This window comes from Pelodiscus sinensis, chromosome 13 (genome assembly GCF_052426305.1).
Source record: "Pelodiscus sinensis isolate ZL-2025 chromosome 13, ASM5242630v1, whole genome shotgun sequence".
NCBI lineage: Eukaryota > Metazoa > Chordata > Testudines > Trionychidae > Pelodiscus > Pelodiscus sinensis.
Window position 1 is genome coordinate 45,116,236 of NC_143064.1, and position 26,700 is coordinate 45,142,935.

Here is a 26,700-nt window from a genome sequence, read left to right on the forward strand (position 1 = left end):
TGTCGACTGACTAAGCCCAAATCCCTCAGTTACATTTACACTGCAGGCTTCTTGCAAGAGCAGGTCCACACCTCAAAGCGCTTCGCAGAAGCGATGTGCTTTTGCGCAAGAGAGCGTCCACACTGCATGGACGCTCTTGTGCAAGAAAGCTCTGATGGCCATTCACAGAATGGCTATCAGAGCACCTGTGCTTTTTCCCTCTGGAGTGTCCACACTTGCCTTTTTGTGCTCCAGCCCCCTAATCATTTTTGTTGTCCGCCGTTGGGCCCTCTCCAATGTGTCCACATCCTTTCTGTAAGGGGTGGGGGCAGAACTGGACGCAGTACTCCAGATAGTGCTGAATAGAGGGGAACGATCGCTTCTCTAGATCTGCTGGCAATGCCCCTCCTAATGCAGCCCAATATGCCATTAGCCTTCTTGGCTACAAGGACACACGGACTCATATCCAGTTTCTCATCCACTGTAATCCCCAGGTCCTTTTCTGTGGAACTGCTGCTTAGCCAGTATGCCCCCAGCCTGTTACAATGCTTGGGATTCTTCCGTCCCAAGTGCAGGACTCTGCCCTTGTCCTTGTTGAACCTCACCAGATTTCTTTTGGCCCAATCCTCCAATTTGTCAAGGTCACTCTGGACGCTATCCCTGCCCTCCAGCATATCTACCTCCCCCCAACCTTAGTGTCATCTGCGAACTTGCCTGTAACAGGGTTCTAGACAAATGAGCAGCCCACTTCTCCTGATAAGGTTGTCCTTGTTTACCTGGCAAACGCTAGCTCCTTCTCCTGCCCCAGTGTGTGTGGGGAGCAGAAGCCCCAGATGTGGCTGTATAGCATGAGTGCCAGGATCTCTGAGGATATGAGCCCTGCTTTGGGCACTGTCTGGGTTAGTTATATGGGAATAGGAGAGCCCAAAAGGCCAGAAAGGGAGCATAACAGCACAACAGGCTGTGTCTAGACTGGCAAGTTTTCCACAAAATCAGCTGCTTTTGCGGAAAAACTTGCCAGCTGTCTACACTGGCCGCTTGAATTTCCACAAGAACACTGACTTCCTACTGTAAGAAATCAGAGCTTCTTGCGGAAATACTATGCTGCTCCCATTCGGGCAAAAGCCCTCTTGCGCAAATGATTTGCGCAAGAGGGCCAGTGTAGACAGCACAGTACTGTTTTGCGCAAAAAAGCCCCGATGGCTAAAATGGCGATCTGGGCTTTTTTTGCACAAAAGCACGTCTAGATTGGCACAGACGCTTTTCCGCAAAACGTGCTTTTGCGGAAAAGCATCCGTGCCAATCTAGATGCTCTTTTCCGCAAATGCTTTTAAAGGAAAACTTTTCCGTTAAAAGCATTTGCGGGAAATGACGCCCGTCTAGACATAGCCACATTGTTTTTTTGTAGGACCTATATAAACTGTGCCTATTGCTTTTCTTTCTTGGGGAAGAGCCGTGGATTTTTCTAAGCTATTGCAGGTCTGTCCTTCCCCAGATTATTAGAACCCTGAAGATTTAGGCCTAGGTTACGTGACCAAATAGCCATGATATAATGCTGCTGACTTCAACAGAATTACAACGGGGTGACTTGGATCCAGTATAACATTATCCAGCTAGCCTAGTGGTGCTGGGGAGGGCAAATAGGTGGGGAATGGAAGTAGACTGGTGAAAGCCAGCACTTCCTCCTTCTGCCTTTTTAGGGTTGAAAGCACATGCCTTACCTCTTCCTGCCCCAGCAGGATTTGATCCTGTTCTCACTGTGGCAGGAGGCAACTCCCCAGGAGAGATCAAAAGTGCTGATCTAGGGATCCTGGCCATCCCCAGAATCCCTGCCCTTTGGACGCCGACAAGACAACCCCTCCTCCTCTTTGGAGTCAACAGCACCTCAGAGACCTCGGCTGCCCCCTGGCACCTTTGCGAGAGAGCTCAGTCTCATCAAACCTTCTCTTTGGTTCTGAGCACCGTTACGTTCCAGTTTAACTAGCAGGAGTTACGGTGGCTCATCCTGCACAGGGTGGGCCCTTATTTATTGTGGCTTTTTTTAAAACCACCCTTTCCCTCCTGCACCTGAAATCTACGCTAGAGCACTGCATGAGGTGTGCGGCTCCGTCCGGCGGGAGAGCAGAAGGGGAACGGATGGACTGGATCCAGGGGAGGACTGGGAGCGTTTCTTCACAGAGGAAGTCAAGAACATAAATGTGGCCCCTAGACAGCCAGCCGGAACCATCTCCAGAGCTGGTCCAGGGCTCTCTGCTGCACTGCCGCTTTCTGACCAGTCTGGGAGGAGGCTGGGTGACTTGCTCTTGACATACTCACCCCATGGGGCCCCCCTCCAGCAGCGCCTCTGCCCCGTGGCTATAAAGAATTAAGGACAAGAGCAAGGAGATGAGACGGCCAAGAATGTAAATATCAGCGGAAGAATGTAAATACCCCCCGGAGTGGTGTCTGTCCATTGCTGCCGGGTCTGGTTTGCAGGGCGGGATGGGCCTTGCCCAGACGAGCTCAAGATCTCATTAATAACAAGCAGCACAGTGACCCCCAACACCATGCTGGGGTAGGGGTGGATGGAGTAGGGCTAGGTTCTCGCGGGCAGCATGTGTCCAGGTTTCTCAGCTGGTCCTAGACGTTCCGGCTCAGAGCGAGACAAGGCCCCGGCAAAGCTACTAATGCCCTGACTGGTGCTGGGGACAGAGGCCAGCCCACACAGCCGGGCGGGCGCACCCGAGACCAGGAAGATGAGGCAGCTCCCCTGCATGGCGCCATGTTTCATGTGGCCTCAGGGTGCCGGGTGGATCTCCTCGGACCGCAGCACTTTGTAGATCACCCAGTAGAAGACGTTAAACACCAGGAAGGTGAAGGGGAAGACGGCTCGGGAGATGGTGTCGATCCGCTTGGCCCTGTCGACGTAGTGCCTGAAGACGACCTCCCCCTCCCTCAGGAAGGGGGCCGGGGGAGGCGGGCTGTAGATGCTGGGGCCCTCCGCAGCACCACCATCCCTCATGTGTAGGCAGTGGCCGAGGCCGTAGCCGCGGAAGTAGAAGCGGCTCTCGCGGACCACCTCTTCCTCCTGGGGAGACGCAGGTGAGAAGGGAAGGACACAGCACGTGAGTTCAGGGCCACGGGCCACAGATTATAAGGCTGGATCGTGCAGGTAGAAGGGTGAGCTTAGCAGATCCCCTAGCGGGGAGTGCCACTGTAGCCAGTAAGATTGTGCTTACGCCCAGGGCTTCACGCATGCACGCCTTTCCTGGGCCAGGGCTGTGCTCTGCATGCATTACACACGTGAGTCACCCAGACAGTGGTTCTCAACCCACAGCCCTCTTGTGGCCCAGTCAGCACACTGCTGCGGCCCACGACGGCCTCAGGGCCATACTGGGAGTACAGTGAAACCTTTGTTATCCGGCACTCTGTTAACCAGAAAACTCTGTTAACCGGCATTGCCCCCAGCCACAATACTGTCACATCTTCAGGCGCACAGGCCTGGCTTGGTTTACCATGAATGGCTTAACAATTTTTTATTTAAGAAGTACTAATCGTCTTTAACTCAACATAGAAATGTGAGACCAACTGCCTCACACTACAAAACTACCAATATTAAAAACTTGAGTTTTACGACTATTGTCCATTGGTTTTTCTTAGGTTGATGGGACCCTCAGATAACCAGAATTTTTAGATAACCGGAATGCCCTAATCCCCAAGCGTGCCGGATAACACAGGTTATATATATTGGGTGGAGAGAGCTGCATGTGAGGCCTACAAGGGTAAATACACTGAAAACCATAAAGATAAGATAATCCATCTCCAAACAGTCTACCTCCCCCAAAGCCCTGGAGTAAGGAACCAGTCACGTCTACACACCGGCATGATTCCAGGAAAAACCAGGAAATCCCAGTGAAGTGGTACCCAGCCCTAGTAACCTCCCGTGGATTATCTTCCCCGCAACACTCCCATCTCCACACACACACACAGCAGGCAGTCTGCCCTGCAGAGCAGGCAGCAGGGCGGGGAATGGCTCTTCTCGACCTGCTCCGGAGATTGAGGGGCGTAGTGGAAGGGAAGGGCTGGCATGCGTGGTAGCAGGTTGCCAGGGGCCGGGCGTGTTTCAGGATGTTGTGGTGGATGGTGGCTGAGGGACGGTGTGTTTGTAACAGCGGTCATTGGGGGAGGAGGAGGCATGCTGGGTTTTAGCAATAGCTGACTGGGGGAGGTTGAACGAGCTGCGTGGAGCTGGAGGGAGGAGGCCAGTGTGTTGGGTGGCAGGTGGGTGATGTAAGAGCTGAAACCACCAAGCCTCTCTCCTCAGCTTCTCTCACCCCAGGCCTTCCTCACGCAACCCTGCTCCCCCACATCCTCCCCTGCCCCCCATGTTCCTCCTGCACAGCCCCTCGCCACCCCAAGGGACTCCCCCTGCTGCTGCTGGACCAGGGACGAGCAAAGCAACAGGGGTAACCAGGGCAAGAGGAGGTCAGGGCCTCAGCTTCCAAGCTTGGAGGGCTCCCAGCTCACTGAGGCAGCAGCCCCACCCGGAGTCCCTGCAGCACCATTGCCCGTGTAGCTGCGGGAGAGCCATGGCAGCAGGGCCTGGGAAGCCAAGTGTCCCTGCACAGAGTCCTTATCCCCAGAAGAGCTAGCAGGCCGGTCGGGGGACTCGCTGCAATCCCCGGAGTGCGTAAGAGAGGGACTGTTCTACACAACCCCCTGACTCTGGTCACCACCGACCCCTCCGCGAGGCAGGGGTATGGCGGCAGGTGGCTGGAAGGTCCAATCCACATCTGCTTGCGGGGGAGTCTGCTATCACTATCTGTTGTGCAGACATGGAGTGAACTACACCCGTTGTTGTGTGTCTACAGAACAAGACTCATGGACAGAAGCAGCCATATGATACTAGGACTCCAGTCAGTGCTCAGCTCCCCAGAACGGCTGTTTTGGCTGCCAGGGCAGGGTTGGCAAGCTCTGAGTGGATATTTCTACCCTGTCTCCTTACACTGCATTATCCTGCCGCAAAGCAGAGCTGCGTCTGGGTCGCTCCATAGGGAGGACTTTAGCGTGCCTGTCGGTGTGGGGTGCTTACAGAAAGAGATTGACCCAGATCTGGGAGGTGCGTTTGCACAGCTTCCTAGGGGTCACTTAGCTTCGCTTCCACTCCTGGGTAGCGTTGCTGTGTGCTGTTTAACAGTGGCGATTTCACCCCAGAAGTGGCTGCATTTCTGTAATGGGTAAAATGAGCCAGAGGCATCCTTTCCCTAGCACTATGTAGAGTTGCCAGGCTAAAACATTTAGTGGGCCAAATTCTGCGCTGACTTCCCTAGGATGCAGCGGCCCTTCGATGGAAGTGCCCCCCATTATTCTAGTGATCAGTGGAAAGGAGTCTGATCGCGAGGTTAAGCTGCTGGACTGGCGCTCACAAGACTTGGGATCAACACATGGCTCCACTACAGATGTTGGGCAACTCTGTACCTCTCCCCAAGCTTCTCTTTGTAGGTAGTAGCCTCTCTGGTACCCACAGTCCTGTCTATTCGGGTTGTGAGCACTTCAGGGCCGGGGCTGTCCCTTTCTGCGTAGAACAACTGACCCCGTGGGGTTCTGATCTCATTGGGGGGCCGTGAACACTACCGCCCTACAAAGTATCATGAAAATGGTGTTGCTACAGGTCCCTCCGATCCCTGGATACAAGGGCCACAATTGGAAAGCACAATTATCCATCATCACTTTTTGTGCTTAGTTCTCACTTTCCCGAGAGTCCCAGCACAGGCCTGCTCATTGCATGAGTGAGCAGGGACCAAAGTCCTCCTCCTCCTCCACCATGTTCATTTCTGGGGTGGAGATCAGTCAGCCCAGGGGGTTCTCATGCAGAGAGAGCCCTGAGTTGGCTCTTTGTTTAACAGGGGAACCTGCCTACTAAGCAAGTTGCTCCCAGTGGGGAGAACAGGGAGCTGGTAAATTATTGATATTCGTTTTCTTTTGTTGCAGAGCTTTATTTGTCCTTTCGTTAGATATATTGCTAGCTGCCAAGTCCAGGCAAGCGGAGAGCGTGCCCGCCGAGGAACGGCACACGCAGCAGGGTTGCTAAAGGTGAACTGCAAAGCCAGACAGAGGGTAGCGCCCTTCAGCGCTCCTTTAGGAGCTGCAATGAGGAGCTCAGTTTTTTCTTACGCTCCAGATGCAGGTGGGGCTCTGCCGGGGTTTGTTTGGCGCTTTTGGGAAGATCATCAATCCCCAAGACCTGCAGTAATACCAGGCCTTGCCTGGGCTGACGCTGGGTCCCCAAAGCCACCATCAGTAGCAGCTGCGATGCGGCTACAATAGAGCAAACCTCCAGCGGAGGTTGGCAAATCTGGTCTGTGCACCTGCAGAGCTGCCTGAAAGTCATGTGAGCTGCCCACATGACACATGGTGGCTGCGAGGCCAAACTCTGCATGGGATTTGTACGAGTGTACTTATGCTAGAGGCTGGAATCGGGGCAAATCCCTGGACAAGGCTGCCTTGCGTGTTCTGGGAATCAGCCGGCGGCAGGGAAGGGAGCCTGAAATTGAGATATTTAACCCTTCGTTGGAAGGCTGAAATCCTGCTTTGTCTGGGTATTCTGCAGCGAGGTCTTTCTGTTTCATGGCACACCGGTGCAGCCAGCCAGAGATGCGGTGGCCGTTCCATGTATAGAACGAGAGTGAGGACTGGATTCACCTAGACATGGCTACTCCAATCCCCGGAGAGCCCTCTCCATTACTGAATCTGACCTGGCCTTCTGTTTGTTTTATGCTGCCCGCAAATTGTAAATGTCCCATGGGCTGCAGAACTTTGTAGGGGAGCTGCCTAAGAAGCTGGCAGTGAGGTGGGCAGGCTCTCTGGCTTTCGGGGATAGTGACTCTAGCGGGGTGTTCAAACAATCAGCGGTGGAACAATTCCATCACTGAACTTTGCACCGTCCCTCGGATTTGAAATGGAACACCCTCTTGAGATGAAAACACAGTTCACCCCTCTGAGAGCTGCTCTTTCAGGCTGTCTGCAGACTAATGTACTGGTTCCATTCGCATCACCTCTGGGAAGTTTTCTCCCCAGGTGTAAGGGCTAGAAACACCCGGCTGAGGTTGTGTGTGGCATCTCCAGGGGGCACGCCACAGAACTCAAGCCCTGGGGGAGGGTGGGCCAAGGTGGCTTGAAGCCAGGGGCCATGTCTCCTCATGACAGCGCTGCTGTTTGAAAGCAACAACTACACTCGCGTGGGACTGCACAGCTGAAATCTGTACAGCCCCTCTCTGCAGTGGAGAGACTGGCCGTGTCACGGGAGCGTGCACACAACCCTGGCGACAAGGCACGAAAGGAACAGACTCCAGCTCGCTCTCCCACAGGTTTGCCTCAGTTTCAGCCACTGATGCCTGGCCACCAGCATTAAGGTGGAGTCATGCAAATGGCAGCTGACAGCACTTGACCTTGTCTACATGGGCGGGGTGTGAGTCCCAGGGCCAGTGGCTGGCCACCGAAGGCTGAAAGCAGGATTCACTGCCAGCACGCTGCTGGGGAAAAGGTGTCGGTTTTGCACTGACACTTTTCAGAATGGAACAGCTTCAGTTAGTGCCCCAGCCACACGCCAGACACAACCCCGGTACCGGCTCTGCCATGCGGCCCCATTGGGAGTTCAGCTGGGCCCTTACACTGTAAACTTCTTTGAGCAGGGGGTTGGGCCCAGTTCTGCTCTCTGCAAGGCTGGTGTAACTCTGGATTCAGTGGGTTTGTCCTAGATTTACCCTGGGGAGACAGAGCACAATGTCTCCTCTTGTCTTTACTGGGTCTTTCATTGAGTAAACATGCCGGTGAGAATTTATGCAGAGGGGAAACCAGGAGCATTCAATCTACTTGGCTTCCATTTTCCCTTTGGAATTAGGGAGCTGTGAAGCAGAGGAAGGAGGTGGTAAGAGCGGGCTACGGTGAGGGAGAGGAGCAGGGATGAGGCAGCTCAGAGGTGCACAGGGATGGCTGGTAGGACAGCTGGGCTTTCAGGGTCACTGTGACGCGATGGAGGGGCTGGGCGAGATCAGAGGGAAAGCAACAGGTGAGGAGGCATTCAGGGCTGCAGGTCATGGTTGTCAGTAGCAAACATGGACACTTTATTCTGCCTTATGGAGAAACTCTTTTGAAGGTCAGGAATTCCAAGAGCAGCACTCACAAAAGTACAGGCAGCTATTCTGCCTGTGCTGATTACACACCATCACCACTCTGCCCTGCCCCAAGTGTAACAGTGCTGATTGCACACCCAAGTACACCGTCACCTCTCTGCCCTGCCCCGAGTGTGACTGCTGATTGCACACCCAAGTACACCGTCACCTCTCTGCCCTGCCCTGAGTGTGACTGCTGATTGCACACCCAAGCAGTCACCACTCTGCCCTGCCCCGAGTGTAACAGTGCTGATTGCACACTCAAGTACACCGTCACCTCTCTGCCCTGCCATGAGAGTGCCAGTGCTGATTGCACACTCAAGTACACCGTCACCACTCTGCCCCGAGTGTGACTGCTGATTGCACACCCAAGCACACAGTCACCACTCTGCCCTGCCCCGAGTGTGACAGTCCTGACTGCATATCCCAGTACATCCTCACCTCTTGGACCTGCACTGAGTGTGATAGTCCTGTTTCCTCCCTCACCACTCAGACCTGTGCCAATCCCTGTTCTCCCTGAATTTGGCATTCAGGGTAGAACACCGTTTCCGTTCCCTGCCCTCCCCCCCCCCAACCTATTCACCTCTCACTTCTTTCTGTACCCCATATGCATGTCCTTACAGTGCTGGATTTTGTGATTTATGTCCAGACTGTCTCTGCCCAGGGATCTCAACAGTCACCTTACCCCGCCTCCCTCTTAGGGCACTGGGCTGCATAGCTGTGGTCACTCTCCTCAGGCACAAGGGCTCCGGAGAGCTGCCACTCACTCCCAGGACAGCATTTGGCAGACGTTCCCGGGTCCCTGGTCAGTGTGCTCTTAAGAAGCTGCGTTGTCTGCCCATGGGGAATCGGTAGGAAGCAGCGGCTAGCAGGCAGGACAGGGGGCTGCCCTTCTGAGGCGAGTTGTGGAGTAGAAGCCTCAAAAGGAAGTGGGGGGAAGTAGCAAGACCCAGACTGGGTTTTGTACCCAGCTCTGCCATTTTTCACCCTGGGGCTTCTGGCAAGACCCTTCCCATCTTAGTCCCTCTGAGGGATGTTTGTAAAATGCTTAGGAGAAGGTGCGAGTCCCAGGAATGGGACGTAATGTTGCTTCACAGAAATCGCATCGCTCTCCCGATCAGCAACGCATCTTCTAAATCAGCAGTACTGGTACTTAGCATTACCCCCTCTTTTACAGAGGGGGAAACTGAGGCACCGACTGGCAGAATGCTTTACCCAAGGTCCCACGGTGACAGAGCTGGGATGGGAACCCAGACATCCCTGCTGTGCCCTTGCCGTTAACCATCCCTACCTTGGCCAGTGAGACTGTTCAGCTCCCCTTAAGTCTGAACACCCCCCAATCCAGAGTACTTTGGTGGCTCTCATCTTCCTGGCCTTTGAGCACCCCTGCGGGATGAACATAGCCGCTCAAAGGCCCGGCCTGGCAATGCAGCTCTCCCCGGTGACAAGGACTACCCCCTCGTTTCAGGGGACGAGCTAGGAGCGGTTGAGGGAGGCTGACATGAAGGCGGGGGGGGAGGTTTCTCACACAGGGGGTGTGGTGGGGGGGCTTTGCTTTTACCCTGGAGCTGGAGCTGCAGAACTGCGAGAGCGTTCCGTAGGTGGGCTCGCGGCTGCGCAGGCTGTCCAGCTGCTGCAGGGACTCCAGGCTGGGCGTCTGGCTGGTCAGGCCCTTTTGGAATCCATTAGCGCAGACCAAACAAAAACAGGACAGCGGATGATTGGCTCCACCAGCCAGTACATGTGCACTGAAGCTTTGAGCGAAGGCGGTAGCGCCAGGGAAAAGGAGGCAGGGTAGAATGGGCAGGGAAGGGTGCCCGCCCGGCGGTAATATGCTGGGGAAAAGGGAGCGGGATGTGGCAAGTTATGGAGGAAAGTGCCCAGGGCCGTCCTTCGGGGCCCTATGCAGCACTATTAAACAGCTGCTCCTATGCCCAATAGCAGGCTGGAGTGGGGGAATGGTGAATGTTTTTAGGGCTGTGATTTTATAATCTTCAGCAACACACCAATGAAATATCTTAAAGCAACTTTTAAACTAAGGTCCTGTCGACTCACACAGTAAATTCAGAAACGGACCGTCTGTACCTGGGGTTGGCCAATGCCTGTAAAATGGTTTCATTGCCACTCAAATGGCTCTTTCCCAGGTACTGTGTCTGCTCAGAGCTCTGGCAGGCTGCGTCACTTGTAAGTTTGCTAGCTCCTCTCCAGAAGAAGCAGCGCCACAGAGCAGGGGTAGGAAGAGGCAGGTGGGTGGGCATGAAGTCTCAGCGGTGCCCCATATTTTTGGGTGCCCCACATGGCTGCATATTCGGCAAATGGGCAAGGGCAGCTCTGAATGTACCTCTGGCTGCACAGCGCCCTGCCTGGACAGGTGGGACACCAGCACCGTGCCCACACACAATAGGTAAGTGTCCGGGCACATCCAGCCAGAGGGTCTGATTCTGGCTTCCGCCGAGCCCCCTGTTCTCACTTTAACTGCAACGGGAGATGCAGACGCACCCTCCGTCGCAGGATGGGATGAGGGAGTGGGGCTGGCGGCCAGGGTGTGCCAGATTCTGCCCTGCAGCGTGCTCACACCTGGCTGTCAGGTGTTCGAGGCAGGAGAGAATCCGTTCCCTTATGTAGCCGGTTGCACTGAGCCTTTCCTGCCAAGTCATGTGGTGACGTTAGCCACTGGAGGGCGCCCACACGGCCCCTCTGACGGGAAGGAGGACACTGGAAAGTGAGAAGCACAACTTCATCGCACACGGAAAAGGAGGGCTGCAAAGTGCCAGCCCCGGAGCGGGTCCCTGGGCCTGCCAACCTCATGGAAGTCAGGCCTCGTCTGCGGGCTGCTCTGCTCCGCCCAGGGGAGGCCTCGTCCCATTTTCTTTCCAGCCGCCTTGTGCTCCCTGCCTCGGAGCCTGAGCCAGCCTCCCTGACGGCCGTGGGGAGGCTCCCGCTATGGTGGGGTGTTGGCTCAGCCCCCTCCTGGGCAGACTGCAGCCGGCGGAGGAGGCACACAGGAGGGGGCCGGCGGCTGAGCCCAGACCCCCCTCCGCTGCCACAGCCCGCGGCCAATTGGCGCCGAGACCTGGGGAAGCTGGTTTGCGGCTGCGGCCGGGGTCGCCTGCCGGGCGTGAGCGGCAGCATATGGGCCTGGCATATGGGCCCTCTCCAGCCTGTAGCGCGAGCAGGCAGGGATCCTTCACTTCAGATCAGAGCGCCACCGTTAACAAGCCCCATCTATCCGGGCTCTGTCGCTAGGCAACCAAAGCGCAGCTCGGCAACGCCGCTTTTATTTATTTAGAGCCTATCTGATGCCTGGACTGGTGATCGGCAGCGTATCCTCTGTTGCCACGACGACATATTGATACCCTGCCCCTGGGGCGAGGGGGAAGGGCCACCCCCCCAAGCACACCTTAAAGCAAAGGGAGTGATGGCATTTCCTGCAGGAGGACAGCGGCTGCCTGGATCAGTCCCTGTGTCCCCCGGCCCAGCCTGGGATCGGATCACGGGGGACACCCTCGCAGCCCTTCCTCTGCTTGGTGCAAGGATGCTGGCAGGTCTAGGAGGGCCTAGCTCCCCTCTGGCTGGGGTCGGGATGGGCAGCGTGACTGAGCTAGTGGCTGGTCCGGCCCCAGGCCACTCCATGGGAAAGCTCCCCTTTGCCGGAGTGGCAGCAGGCCTGGGCCCCGTGAGGCTCCGGGGCAGCTGGACACTTAGGGGGTACCTTGCAGGTATCTCAGGGCTGCTCAAGGCAGCTGAGTAATAGAACACCCCCCACCCCTCCCAGCCAGGCCTGGGCCCACAGGCTGTAGTCGGCAGCAACAAGGTGCCATCAGGCCCTTGGCAGGCCCCTAACTCCCCCAGCTCCACTGTTACTGAGGTCCATGCCCCTGCCGGGGGGCACTGCCTGCTCCCAGCACCCCTGCTGTCGCCCTAAGGCGGGAATTTGTGACCGATTTGCGCAAGCCAAGCGGCCACCCCCAGCCGGCTGTAGCTGGGCAGCAGGACCGCGGGTCTTGCCTGGAGGCTGGGTGCCTCTCACAGCTGTACCTGGGTCCCTGGCGCAGAAGCTCTGGGACACGACTGAGAGAGCTTCGTCAAACTCCCAGCACAGGCCTCTCCAAGCATGCGGGGCTGGGGGGGAAGGCGGGGAAGGACTGGGGAGCCTGTCGGGGAGATCCCCGTGGTGAGGACGCTGTGTGAGCTGGCAGGTGGGGGGGGGCGGGACTTACCATCCTCTGGCGTCGCTGCCTCCTGCGCAGGCGCATGAACTCCTTGTGCTGGCGCGAGACGAAGTTGACGGCCGCGTACTCCAGCAGGGCAGCGAAGACGAAGAGCAGGCACACGGCCATCCAGATGTCAATGGCCTTCACATAGGAGACCTGCAAACCGGCATGGGCAGGGGAGGAATGGGTCTGGGCAGAGAGCACAGAGCCTGGAGGCTCCGGCCTGTGGGAACGTGGCCATTCTCTGGCCAGGCCTCCCACTCACTTCTACTAGACAGAGCCTCTCACCATCTCCTCTGGCCTGTCCAGCCCCTTTCGCTTCTCCCTCTCCCTCCTGCCTTCTCCCTCTCACCCCCTTTTCCAGTCGCCCCCAACATCCTCTCTCTCCTTCCCTCGCTCTGCCTCTCCCACCCCACTCCACTCAGAGGCGATTGTGCTGAGGCGGTAAGGAGAGGGGCCCTCTGCCATCCTCTCCTGGCGCGGCCGTGTGGGGCTCGGGAGGGAGCCAGTGGGCCATGAGAGGAGGGGAAGAAGAAAAATCAATTGTGCGGCACTCGGTGCATTTTCCACCCATCTGCCTCCTGCCGTCTCCTGCTTTCATTGACGCAAAGCAGCTTTCGGATGTCGCTGCCGGTGCTTTGCCGAGCCCCTGGGCAGACCAGCCGTGGGGCTGTGCCGGCTTGGCCAGCAGCCCTCCACAGCATGGGGCGCCTTCCCAGTGCAGCAAGAGGGAAGAAGGGTCTTGCTCCCCCTCGGCCCTGGCTGACCCAAGGGGCTGGCAGGAGCTGAGCTGGCTTTGCCAACGCACCTCCATGCTGGTCTGGAAGTCTCGGTTTCCTCGCCAGCCCTGCCCTGAGTTCCCCGGGAAGCCCCATGCAGCAGGGGCTCAGGGCTGTAGCAGGGTGAGATGCTTCTCCCCAAGCCCTGAAGCTGCTGGGGAGGAGCCACGTCACCTCCACATTGGTGCCGATAAGAAAGTTCATTCTGCTCAGGGATGGAAAAAAGTAGAGGGAACATGGGTCCTGCCCCACTCCCCACCCAGCCCTGCTGATGCCCCTCGTCCTGCTCTGTAGCCCCCTGCCCTTCCAGCCTGGAATCTCCTGGGCCAGTTGTACGAGGAGTCAATGGGCAGCAGGACCAGGCTCCCAAATCACTTGTGATAGAAACTCCGTCGTGCGAGGGGCTGGAAAGCGCTGCTGTTCCTCACCAGTGCCCCATTCACTTGTTCTCAGGGGCGCTGACGTGGTGTCTGCACCTCGCCTACCCTTATGGGGCCCTGATCGCCGCTGGGGCTTGTACCGGCTTGTGAATACTGACTAACTCCTCGCTAGCGCTTGCTCTGTTGGAGCTGCAAAAACCCTCACTACAGCCCCCTTCCTGCTACCAAAAACTAGAAACCTGCCCTTGAATTCCCCTCCAGGTCTGGCCCGTCCGCTCTGGCGGAACACAGAGCCAGGCTGAGCGTAGCACCCTACGTGCATCCAGGCTGTGGAGAGGATCTTTGTTCCCTCGATTCAGCCTTGCTAATGACCCCTCCATGGCTCAGTGGGTGCTTGTACAACTCCTCTAGGCCGTCCCTGCTTGGGCTTTCTGGCCTCTCTGCGTTTGCCTCTGCCTGGACCCCGGAGAAGATCAGATTTAGAACTGGATTCACTCTGTGTCAATAGCAGGGTGGCGAATGCTGGCGGGGAGGGGGGGTTGTTGCTTTAAAGGCAGGTGGTTTCTGAAGGCAGGCCGGAAAGGGTCGGGAATGTTCCCTCTCCACTTAGGGCCCGCCAGCACCCCAGCCTGCCTCTCCATCCCTACTCCCCCTCACAGAGCCCAGCTGGGATTCCTGCAGTCCCAGGGACTTCACCCATATCTAGGGAGGGACGTTTGGCGCATGCGCTGGCGGCCTCTTTTGTTTGCTCTCCAGGCATGGGGCTAGTTAGAAAACCCTGGCACCATTCTGGTGCTAGGAAGCAGGAAGAAACATTTTTCTTTTGAACTTGGAAGCTGTCAGCAGGCTGGGTGAGCAGATGGGCTGACTATGCTGGCCGGGGCCGGGCTGGCCAAAAGGGGCCTATCCTGGCAGCAGGAAGATAAGTGTGAAACACCTCCTTCAATTGCACCAGACAAGTGCGAAAGGCTTGTGAACTGGGCCTTCAGAGGCCAGGCTGGCGAGAGGCACGGTGCACGCTGGGGAGAAGCAAACTTCTGCGGTGCTCAGCTGGACTCCAGCCTACTGCCATAGAGAATCTGGCCCTGGGGGACTAGTGTTTGCACCCCCCAGGATGGGAGACCTCTGGTGTCTGGGATCTACCGTCAAGTTACCATCCCGTAGGGGTTGTGGGAAGAGCCCTGGGGCTGATGGTCTTTTCTCCAGAGGCTGTGACAGAAGCAAAGGGGTCCCCACAGATTTCCAGACCCAACGCGGTCCCTGCACGGCAGCTGGCTGAGGCCGGGGGGTGGGAAGAGCCGTGGTGTCGGCACATGGAATAGGTGATACGGTGGCCTAGGCACGGGCAGCATGGTCCCTGCCCGCTTCCACTGACCTTCGGCAGAGAGGCGCGGGAGCCTGCACTCTGGGTGGTCATGGTCAGCACTGTGGTGATCCCCAGCCCGACCCGGGCGGGGGCCGCGTCCATGTTGATCCAAAAGGAGACCCAGGAGAGGATGACAATCAGCAGGCTGGGGATGTACATCTGGATCAGGTAATAGCCCATTTGCCTCTCTAGGTGGAACTTCACCTCGATGCAGGTGAACTTCCCTGCAAGGAGAGAGACACAGGACAGGTAGCACCACAGACGGTCCCTCGCTCCATCTGCGCAGCCCCAAGAGAGCGCGTGGTGACCGGGTCTCCGGTCCGAGCCCTCTAGCACATGGGTCAGGGCTGGTGTGCTGTGGCAACACAAAACCAAGGCACTGGCAGGTGTGGCCACTGGAGGCCTCTTTGTAAGAGCCGGGGCTGTCCTGGCAAGTGATAAGTCGGGGGGAGATGCTCCCAGCTTCCCCTGCTTCTCAATGGCAGACCATCTCCAGCCGCACTTCCAGTCTGAAATCGTTGGGCAGCAGCATGTTTCTGGAAGGGGCATTAGGACCACTCCCCCGCTCGCAGAGACCCCAGAGCGGAGTTCCTGTGGGCAATGGGGGAGGGGTCCCAGTGCTGTGATGCTGTCGGGGCCGATGCCGGCTGAGCGGGTGCGGCGCGCACTGACCTGTGTTGTAATACTTTGTACAGTAGCCCAGATCCTTCTCGTCCCTCAGAATAAACTGCGGGAGCGTCAAGCCCTCGGCCACTTGGACAGCTTCTTGCTCTTCCAGCCACTCGAAGATCAGGTCATTCATGGTGTAGCCGACTGGCGAGCAGAGAGGAGGGAGGACGGATGGAGCAAGGGAATGAGGAGAGAGTGAAAATTGGGAGTTGCTTCTCAGAACCCTGGGAGCAACTCCAGAGACTGGATGATGGAGACGCAGACTTGAGGCTGCTCCATGCTGCGGCCTCTGGGTCTCTACATCCAGAGCACTGGCTCAGGGCATTGACACTGATGTGAGCCCATTAGCTGGCAAGGGCTTGGCACGGGGAGAACTTCCCCAGCAGGAATTCTGCCATGCCCGGTGCATCCCTGGCTTTGGAGGCAGATCTGTCCTGCCTAGCTGGACATGCAGTAATGCTGCCTGCCTTGTGCATTGTGAGTCCCTGCCTTCAGGCCTCGGGACTTGGAAGTGCTCCTCCAGGGAAGGTAACAGCCACAAACGTGTAGCTCTGCCGTGCGACAGTCGCACGTGCATGTGCAACATGCCACAGAGAGGCATGTCTCCACAGAAAGTCATGCTGGTGCAAACACACCAAGGCACTGACCTGAGACAGAGGCTATATGCACAGCGGGGGTGCAGTATTATCTTCCACATACCCAGACATCACTTACACTGCAGTCACACCTCAGGCACCACTGACACTTGCAGGCATTCCCGCAAGCACAGCACAGCACAGCACAGCATCTAGAACACACACACACACACACACACACATACACACACACACAGCAGTCCCAAAGTGAGGGCCACTCACCCCAAAATGAAGGGGACAGTCAGGATCAGAATCCTCCCCACACTGTTTCTCTCAATTGCCCACTAATCACATCCCTTCCCTTCCTGTGCCCTCAGCTCCTTCCTTAGCTCATCTTCATTGCTGCCACCAGCCGCACCTCCTTTCCACATCTTCCTCCCTGCTGCACCCCATCTCCTTCCCTCCCAGTTGCCCAGCAGCCTCCTCACGTCTGAGCAGCAGCAGGAGCTGCAGGGGCATGTGGGCTGAGGAGGATGTGGGGTTATCACTCTGGAAGGGACCAGTACAGGAGGCAGGATGTACGAAGACAGCTGCTGCTGGCCACAGCTGCGGAGCCTCCTTCCCCTAGTGCCGCTGCTGCAGCCTGCAGAGATGCTGGGACAGACCTTAAGTCCCACCTCCCATCCACACTCTCAGGGTACTCACAGCTCTCCAGCTGCATGGTGCATGTCTGGATGTCCATGGGGAAGTTCTTGAGATCCATGGGGCAGGAGAGGATCAGCGTCAGCCTGGGAGGAGCAGAAGGAATGGAGCAGATTTGCCTGAGCCTGCTGTATTTGGATAGCCCCCCATCCTTGTCTTCCAAAGCAGGCTGGGGACTCGGGACCAGAGATCTGTGCTCCTGGGCCACAGCTAACAGCAGGCACAGAGCCTCTCGCTAGTGCTACCTGACTCCACCATGGGCCTGTGTCAATCCCGCTATCGGAGTAACTCCATGAGCTGGTAACAGGAATGGGCTATTAGCCACTGGGAGGGACGTGGGTGAGTCACAGGGGTATTCATGCCAGTGTGCCGGGCCGGAGTCTTCGCACGGATAATGAAAGGCTGTGTCTACACTGGCAAGTTATTCCGGAAAATCAGCCACTTTTCCGGAAAAACTTGCCAGCTGTCTATACTGGCCGCTTGAATTTCTGGAAAAGCACTGACAATCTAATGTAAAATCATCAGTGCTTTTCCGGAAAAACTATGCTGCTCCCATTCAGGCAAAAGTCTTTTTCCAGAAAACTGTTCCAGAAAAGGGCCAGTGTAGACAGCACAGTAGTCTTTTCCGCAAAAAATCCCCAATCACGAAAATGATGATCGGGGCTTTTTTGCGGAAAAGCGCGCCTAGATTGGCACGGATGCTTTTCCACAAAAAGTGCTTTTCCGGAAAAGCATCCTGCCAATCTAGATGCGCTTTTCCGAAAATGCTTTTAACGGAAAACTTTTCCGTTAAAAGCATTTCCGGAAAATCATGCCAGTGTAGACGTAGCCAAAGGGTTCATGTGGACCTGAGAGCATCTGGGGGATGCACCTGGTGTAATTAAAGATGATGCCCAGCTGGGGAAGAGCTGGGTGGGGCTATAAATCTGGCTCAGAAGGGGCTGCAGGTGAAGAGTTTTGCAGTTATTTCCTGGAAGATATAGGGCTGGAGTCAGGCCCTGCAGCTGACTCCATGGCAGAAACTGGAGCCCTGGGAGGTGCTGCTTGAGTGGAGGAATAGGCCTGAAGAAAGCCTAGTGGAAGGAGGCCAGGGAGGCAACTGCAAGGCCTCTAACAGAGCAGACCTTGGCTGCTTGGCCAGGGCTCCCTGGTTTGAGTCTCAGAGCAGAGGCTATGTCTTTGTTTCTCTACCAGCTGCTGGGAAGGTGGCATGAAGCCCCTGGCTGCTAGAGGCTAAGGATGCTCTCTAGACCTGAGAGCCACTGAGCTGAGAGCTGGGGTCTTGGTGCAAAGACACTGGATTATCTGTGAGGCTCTGCTGTTGTGGGAGGGACAAAATGGCCATGGGACTCTCCTGGGGCAGTGATCAGAAGAGGCAAGACCCCAAGCAGACCAGCGTGGATCTTGGCAGAGAGGGCTGGAAAGTGAAAGGATACTACAGCATGGCCTGCTGTGCTGGGGGACGCCTCTGAGGATGGTCCCTTCTGCACAAGTCAGAGGATCAAAAGGTTGAGGGAAATGTGGTCCAGATGAAATTGCTATATGGTGGGTGCATGATTCTGTGTGTGTGTTTAAAAAAAAAAAAAAAAACCCACCATACTTTCACTTGCCATCAGTGGCTTGCTGTCCAACTGGTAGGCTGTATCTGGTGGGCCCCCAGAAGTACATCCTGGATCTGGTACTATTCAGTGTGCTCATTAAGGACTTGAGTATGTGTATAAAATCCCTGGCTAACACCCAGCCGGCAGGGTAGCAAGCCCTTTGGAAGACAGGGTAAGAATCCAAAATTACCTTGGTAGATGGGAGAGCGGCCCTGAAATCTACAAGATGAAATTCAGTAAAGACCACTGCAAAACCCATAAAAAGGAGATTCCAGTGCCTCACTACCAAATGGGGACTAACGGGCCAGGTGGGAGCATTGCCAAAAAGAATTGGGCGTTAGAGTGACTCACAAAAGGAATGAGCTAATAATGGGGTGCTGATTGGTTTGGGGTGTTGTCTAAGACCATGGCAAGGCCTCAAGCTGGAGAGCTGCATCCAGCTTTGGGCACCTGGCTTAGGAACCAAGTGGCAAAGTGCAGAGTCCAGCAGACAGCATCAAAAGTGAGCAGAGCTTTAGAAAATGCAGCCTGCAAGGAAAGGCTGAAAGAACTGAACGTTAAGTTGGGGAAGAGCGGAGCCGATAAGTCTTCAGATCCGTTAAGTGCTGCTGCGAAGAGGACAAAGAGAGATTCTTCTTCACGGCCGCGGAAGGCAGAACAAGAAGCAATTGTCTTTGTGCGCGGCCAGGGCGATGGAGGCTGGCTCTTACAGGGTAGCTTAGCGCTGCAATAGGTTATTCAGGGAGTCCCCGCCACTGAAAGCTTTGCAGAACAGGTCAGAGGACAAACCTCTCTCTGGGATGGTCTAGATCATGGGTTCCCAAACTGGGGGGGGGGGCATGAAGAAATTCCAGGGGGGTGAGGCCACCCAGCCCCCTCCATCAATTCTCCCCCCCCAAGTTGTGCTGCTATTTTTGTTTTTTGGCCCCAATCAGTTCCCTTTTTTTTCCCCCTCAAGTTTTGCTGCTATTTGGGGGGGCGGGGGGGAATGAGGGTTTCTCAAAAATCAAAAAGGGGGCGTGATGCCGAAAAGTTTGGGAACCACTGGTCTAGATGTATCTGAACCTGCCTCAGTCCAGAGGCCGGGCTAGTCAGATGACCTCTTGAGATCCCTTCTATCCCCATGTTTCTATCCTCCTAAGGCTGATTCTTGACCCTCTCCCGCCCCCCCCCCCCCCCCGTCCCCTGATGGGCAGAATCTCTTCTCCTGTCTTCTCTGGCCCTTCCCAAAGGAGCGGTCCTGTTGCTCCCTGCCCCGTGGGGAGGGCTGTCCGTAGGGTTTATGTGGCCTTACATAGTATGATTAACCTGGTGCCCCTATGTCTGTCTGGATATTGAGGAATGCGGGAGGAGGAGGTGGGTTGCTGAGGGGGGATAGCGAGGGACAGATCCTCAAAGAAGCCCCCCCCCCCCCCCGTTGCTGACACACACCAAGTTTAGCCGCAGCCAATGCTGCGGCAGGCTGGGCTCGCTGCCAGGGGAGGAGGGAAGAGGCAGCAACGGATACCAAGCTGTCCGGCCCAGTTCCCCTGCCGAGACCCCCACCCCCTCTCCCTCATGCAGAACGCGCCAGGCCGCTGCATTCGGCTCTGACTCTGGCTGCAGCCTGAGGAGACTGCAAGGCACGATGGCTGTGCCGGCCTGTGCCCCTACGCTGCCGCGTTTCTTGGGACGGCCCTGCCGGGGTACCTGATGCTGTACAGCACGTTGCCGTTCTTGAAGATGCGCAGCAGCTTGTTGTCGGTGGTGACCTCGTGGAAGTTGGCCCCTTTCTCGTTGGCAAAGAACAAATCGGGCTTCCAGATGGAGTCCAGCATGGAGGGGTCCAGGTCCAGTGAGTCGTCCGGGTATTCCCTGTAGGCCAGGCGGGGGTCGTTCCACTGCTGGCGCAGGAAGACGTTCACCCGGTAATCCTAGGGAAGAGGCACCCATCACTACCAGCGGGGGAAGGGGATAGTCCCTGTTGTCAAGCACCCACTGTGCCTTGAGGGGCTCGGATCGGGTACGACAGGTGGGGCGGGAGAGCCAGGGCCAGGTTCCTGGGGAAGAGCAGCCAACTCCTGCCTCCGCTCGGGGGCAGAGAAGAGTCCTTGGGAAGGGATGGCTGAGAAGGAGCAGCGTGTGGCAGGTGTCCTGGCGTCCTGGCAAAGTCAGACGTTTGAAACTGTCTAGACCTCTCACTAGGGTTATCAGGGGCTGTGTCCTGGCTCCACAGAGGATGCCAGTCAGGGGGACTAATGCAAATCCCCAGTTAGGGAACAGCATGCCGGTAACGAGTTCCCTTGTAGCTGGGAAGAGGGGTTCTGGCAAACAAAGCACTTGGACCCAGAAAGGGACAGCCCGGATCTTGGGCTCTCCTTCAGGCCAAGATCTGGCTGGAGTCTGTGACCCGAGACAGGCCTCTGGGGTTGTTTCAAACCTGCCAGGGTCTTCCTGGGGAAGTTGGGTGACCACATGGTAAGCCAGGCCTGGGCACAAACTGTCTAGTGTTTTACAGACTTGTCTGTGAAATGCCCTTTCCCTCCTACAATACGCACGTCACGGCTGTTGGCACTTACTGTAAATTCACCACTGTCCTAGAAACACACACACACACCCCAACTGTAAATTCACCACTGTCCTAGAAACACACACACACACACCCCCCAACTGTAAATTCACCACTGTCCTAGAAACACACACACACACCCCCCAACTGTAAATTCACCACTGTCCTAGAAACACACACACACACATACACATCAACTGCAAACAGGTCACAGTTCCTCTGCCAGCTTCACCCCTGAAATCCCATCCTCCTGTTGCTGCGAGGGCATGGGCTAGCCATGGGTGGGATGAGCCAGTCCTTCCAGCTAGGACCTAGCCTGCAGCCTCTGTGACTTTAAATCTCACAGCTGTGCCTTCAGTTCAGCCCTGTTCTCTCAGGGTCGCACACCAGGCTCCCCAGAAGCAAAGTCTGTCTGCCCTGACCAGCAGCAGGGCTTCCCCCGCCATCCCAGTACCGCCTGCTGCGAGTCCCATGGGTTGCACGTGCTCCTCTTCAGCGTGCGTGTGTGGAGACGGCAGCGCGAATGGCTGCACAGGCTGAGGTGCAGAGAGGGAGCTCGACAAAACAGACCAAACCCCCCCAGCGCTGACCCGGCAGGCTCTGGATTTTGGGGTGGTCTGACTCACGGTTGTAGGACCCTGGCGGCTGGCCCTGCTGCGTGAGGTTCATCCCCCGCTGCAGGCGGAGGGGCCCTCTGGCAGGAGCGTACTGGCAATCAAAATAGGTCTGGGAAATGGGTTGAGAACGGCCCTCCCCGTGATGTCACTCCTGTGTGCCCCTCAAGCCCTGCCCCTTGCGTCATGTCCGGCACGGTTCGGGCTCTGCGTGCCGCATACAGCGCGGACGCGGAGCCGCTCGGCGTGAGAGGCAATGGCGTGCGGACACGACGGCCCACCAGGCGACGGCCCACTGGGAAATTCCTGGTATCCCGCCGGGCCAGTCCACCCCTGCCCTCCGGCCCTCAATGGCCAGGCACAACCGTGGCTTTTCAATTCAGTCTCGTCTAAAAGATTGGCGGCGGGGCTGGTCACAGGACAGGGCGTCTGGCCCCTGCTGCTTGGTGAGCCTCAGGGGGCTGCCCAGCTGGGGAAGGCAGCGTGGGTATTGGCAGGGCATCGTTGCTCATCACGGGCAGGCTGGATGCACAGTGCCAGGCAGGGCTGCCCAAAATCTCCTCAGAGAAGTTTGGAACTCCAGCACTAGAGGTGGGTCTGACCTCACATCTCATGGAGTTTGCCCCTTCCTGGGACCTGGGCCATTACAGAAAGCAGGGCCAAATTCCCAGCCCTTGATGGGAGGCACCACCCCCGGCTGTCCCTTCTGAGGGAGTGGAAAGGGCAGGGAAGGAGGGTGGGACAGGCGGCGAAGTCTTACCATGGTGGTTTCTGTGACGGAGCCAAAGCTGTTGATGAAGATGTTGCATGTCACGTTGACAGGCGGGCCTGAAAGACAGCCAGAGAAGGTGAGCCCAGCTTACAGCCGCTGGTCTGAGGGGAAGAGACGATGTAAACTGATCTATTGCTACCCGTCTGCATCCCATCATCACTCACCCCAATAAACGCCCATGCACAGACCCACAGGTTTTGCCTGGATAGTGTGACGTAGTGGGGGGGGGAGCTGTCTGCTCTGTAACCCGGTGCCCCCCTGCGCTGTGATGTGAGATTCCCACTGACTCACCCACATGTCATGAGGTAGTGTCAGTGCCTTGCCGGCTGCTATGCTGTGGGCTGTGGATCACCCCCACTAGCCTCTGTCTGTGAGCACTGCCCAGCAGGTGGGCCGCCTAGGTCATGTAGACAAAGACCCAACCGGTCAGACCGGTTGAGGGCAGCGAGGGAACTAATGAAGTGTGTATGTGGGGGAAGGAGTTGTCTTGGGCTGGAACCGTGAAGGAAACAAAGTAAGGCGGGGGCTGGAATCTAAGGGCCCAAGCACCCCATCAGAAGCAGTCTGAGGCATCCTGGCCCAGACTCCTGTAGACACATGACGTCTGTGCCGTGCTGTATCCTGGAGAAGCAATAACGCTCCTCTATTCTACTGGCTGGTGGTCTCTGTTCTTGCTGCTACAGGGCTGCAGGATCGGAGGAACCCCGACTCGTCGTCACAGATAGATACTCACATAGATACAGTCATACCCTCTCAGACAACCTTGCCTCCTGTGTATGTGTGTGCACACTCTCAGTTCATGTGTAAATTAAAGGGGGTGGTGCATTCCAGACTCCCCCCCCATGGGTTCATTGACATGTATAAACTCTGAACCTGTGTGTTTCTCCATGGAATGGAGAAACAGCCCTGGGGGCAAAAATCTGTCTGGTTCTTCACGTTCTTGAAAACTTAGACAAAAGTGAGGCCACTGGGCTGGGAGTCAGGATCCCACAGTTGGGTGACTCTGCCACTGCCGTGTCATGTGACCTTGGGCAAGTCACTTCCCCTCTCTGGGCCTGTTCTCCCCCTCCCTCTTTGTCTGGCCTATCTACTTAAGCGGGGAGCTCTGTGGGGCAGCGGCCGTCTCTCGCTGTTTGCATGTACAGCTCCGAGCACAGCAGGGTACCGGGTAATACTGTAATCATACCCATGGAACGGGGCATTGGAAGGAGGCAGTGGGCAGCAGCAGGGCAGGGCAATGACAGAGTGGTGGTAGGGGAATCCCAAGGCTGGACTAGCAGGGGGACGCAGGTCAGGTTGGAGGGGTGCCAGCAGAGTTCTGGCAGGCTCCCCCGGCAGGGCAATCGGGGGACAGCACACCTGTGTGAAGGGGCATAGGCAGGGACCCTGCCCCGTTGTCCCCGGTTCTAGTCAGCACTGTCTGAGCAACTCTGGGGTTCCGCCTCTGTGGGGTTCTTAAGCCTTCTTGGTACCCCATTGTGTACCTTTGAAGTTGGGGCGAATCCGGGCGTCATACCCTGATGTTTTCCCCATGAGCTTGTCCAGGAAATCCGAGGGTGACATAGACTGGCCAGATTTAAGCTCCTCTTTCCCTGAAACCAACCTGCAGAGGGAAAGGACGGAGGTTAGCAGGCTGACATCCCCCTCGTGGGCCAGGAATGCTTCCGCATGCGCCTCAGCGCTGCATGGAGGGCCAGGAAGCAGGCGCCTTCAAGGCATTGCTGTGCTGGAGCTCCCAGAGCCAGAGGCCTGTCTGGCACAGACAAGGCTCTGGAGTGAAGCTCTCATTCTGGCTGGCATGCCAGGGCACTGTTTTGAGGAAGCTCACAACCCACTGGCAGGGCTATTGTAAGCTCGAGGAAATGGACAAGCAGCTGGTCCCCCTGATCTCTGAGGTGCGTGTGGTGCATCTGAAATACATGCCCGGTGCTGAACAGGGCTGTGCAGCTGGGGAATTGGGGGTTCACTCCTAGCTGGAGCTGTTTTCTCCTCTTGCCTACCTCCCTGTGAGTGTCTGGCTGGGGTGGGGAGCTGCTGCAGCACAGCCCTCAGTGCAGCTGATACAGAACAAGCCGTGGGCCTCTGCAGTGCTGGATCTCACCCGGTACCGAAGCCATCCACTGTCTGTGTCTGCTTCCCTGCCTATGTCGGGGGCGGGCCCCTGCTGCTGGTGTGTGGTCACGTCTTGTGTCAGGCGGGGTACCCCTCGGGGTGCGCTGACTCTGACTCTCAGGTCAGTAGCTGGAGCTGGCTCTTGGCCTGAGAGCTTTAGCTCTGCGTGGGGGGGATCACAAGCTGAATGAGTCAACAGCGAAAGGCCACGAGGGAAAAGGCAAAGGCACCGGGGAGATCTCAGCTAGAGTCCTGCGCCCAGTTCTGGGGGCTACGCAGTAGGAAAGATGCAGACAAATTAGAGTCCAGAGGCGAGCGATTAAACGAGAAGAGGGTTGGAAAACCTGTGACTGCAGGTTACAAAACCTGGGCACGTGTCCTTCTGAGAAGCCTGGGAAGGTGGGAAGGGCTCTTGTGAGGAGGCTGTTGCTGAATCGTTCCTGTCTAGGAAACTCTTTCTAACTGGAAAGCCAGGCAGTGGTACAGGTCTTCCGGGGGGGCGTCCAACCTCCAGTGGACACGTTTTAGGAACAAATGAAACCAGCTCCTGTCAGGGCAGGCCTAGCTTTAGTTGGCCAAGGGGCCGGACTGGAACCTTTCTCTAGGTGTGAAATCCAGCCTCCAGGGGAGTCCAGGGCAAAACTTCCACAGGGGTCGGAGGGTCCCCCTTCCATCCCCACTTTCCCAGAATCCGTATCCAGCATCTCTGCCACACTGACCCGCCTGCCCAGGCACGAGGGTGGGCCGGTTGACAGGAAAGCAGTAAATGCTCAGGAAGCCAGCCTGGCTGGCCATCTACCTAGACCATGTAGCTTGACACCAACAGGAGCCCAGCTCTGTGACCCTGGCTCAGCTGGAGTCCGGCGCCGTGGGCCCTCTCACCCCACAGGGCTGGGAATTGCCTCCCAAACCTGTGTGGGGGGATGTGGGCTGGTGCAGGGACTCTGCTGATTTGGCTGGGCCTGGAGCAGAGCAGGGAGAGGAGGCTGGGAGGTGGCACAGTCAGATCAATCAGGAGGGGAGGTGGTGCAGTAAAGGCCAGGGGCTGGGTCCAGCCCACTTGCAGCTGGGGCTTAGAGTGATCAGGGGCAGGGAGGGGGGGAGATGAGGGGGATGGACAGGGGTGTGTCAACCTGTCTAGTTCTCAATCAATCCTCAGCTGGAAAACAGGGATTAGCTGGAGGGACGGGCTCTGCTGCTGCTGTCCCTGTGTTGTCCCTCTAAAGGAGGGAGGGAGGGTTACAGACCAGCTGGGTCTCATGTTCCCGCTAACTTTTTCCATCCATGTGTGGAATAAATGTTCTGTGCACCCAGGCATGTGCAGAGGTGCACCACCAATAGAAACACATGCTGCTGGCTGTAGGAGGCTGCGGGCACTCTGCTAATCAGCCGGGCAGCATTTGATTCTCTCCTGGGCGGCCGCCCAAGAACTCAGCTCTCAGTTCTGCAACAAGCAAACCCTTGGGAGCCAGGAAAGGAAGCATGACCGTTTGGTGGTCCCCCTGTACAGTACCTGGATTCGGCCCCCCCGGCGCTGGCCAGTCACTGGGAACGATCTGCCTGCATTCTGGGCCATGTGGGCTGGCTTGGAGCAGCCTGACAGAGCTGTGACTGGGATCTGGGGCCAGGCTGCTTGGGCAGGAGCGGGTGGGATCCAGAGCTGAGCCCCACCGCCCGGGGCTTGGCAGTTCATAGTCCTAGCGCCTCTGAGTTTGCCACATCCATTAGGAAAGTAAAAAATGTGCTTGAGCGTGGCACCTCTTCTGTTACAGATCACGCTCTGATACGACCCTGGGGGTGTGGCTGTCAGCAAGAGGCACCTGTGCCTAGAGGCCCAGTATGGCTAACTTCAGCATGGTGCGGCTGTGTCCGGGAGGGCACGTCTACACTAGGAAATGATTGTGAAGTCACAAAATCGAAATAGCGTGTCCCACGACAGGGGAGCCTCAACATTATCTGAGGCAGGCTCCGTGAATGTGGACACGGGGCCTTGACTTACTCCCCAGTGCTTCCTGGGGCTCGAATGACTTCCAGTGACTCCGGGGAGACGTTCTTCGGAAATAGCAGCAGCTGAGCATCCACACGGCCGCTGTTTGAAATGCGCGTTATTTCCCGAGGAAAGCAGGAGTGCAGATTTTGAAATAAGCAGCCCGTCAGTTTGAAATAAGGGGGGTTATTTCGAAACCACTCCCTAGTGTAGACCAGGGCCAACAGGACTCTGCTGCCCTCTCCATCAGAC

General features: G+C 56.8%; 1 protein-coding gene across 1 annotated transcript in view; it reads right to left on the minus strand.

Moving 5' to 3' along the window:
- Positions 1–2,428: 2,428 nt before the first annotated feature.
- LOC102457667 (glycine receptor subunit alpha-4) overlaps positions 2,429–26,700 on the minus strand; it is a 28,984-nt gene continuing 4,712 nt past the window's right edge. Inside the window, exons 2-9 of the mRNA XM_075896715.2 lie at positions 23,834–23,952; positions 22,338–22,405; positions 20,105–20,328; positions 16,818–16,900; positions 15,541–15,681; positions 14,878–15,092; positions 12,350–12,499; positions 2,429–3,046 (exon numbers count right to left, since the gene is read on the minus strand). Coding sequence (XP_075752830.1) covers positions 2,756–3,046; positions 12,350–12,499; positions 14,878–15,092; positions 15,541–15,681; positions 16,818–16,900; positions 20,105–20,328; positions 22,338–22,405; positions 23,834–23,952 — 1,291 coding nt within the window. The 3' untranslated portion in view covers positions 2,429–2,755. The remainder of the gene's footprint in view (positions 3,047–12,349; positions 12,500–14,877; positions 15,093–15,540; positions 15,682–16,817; positions 16,901–20,104; positions 20,329–22,337; positions 22,406–23,833; positions 23,953–26,700) is intronic.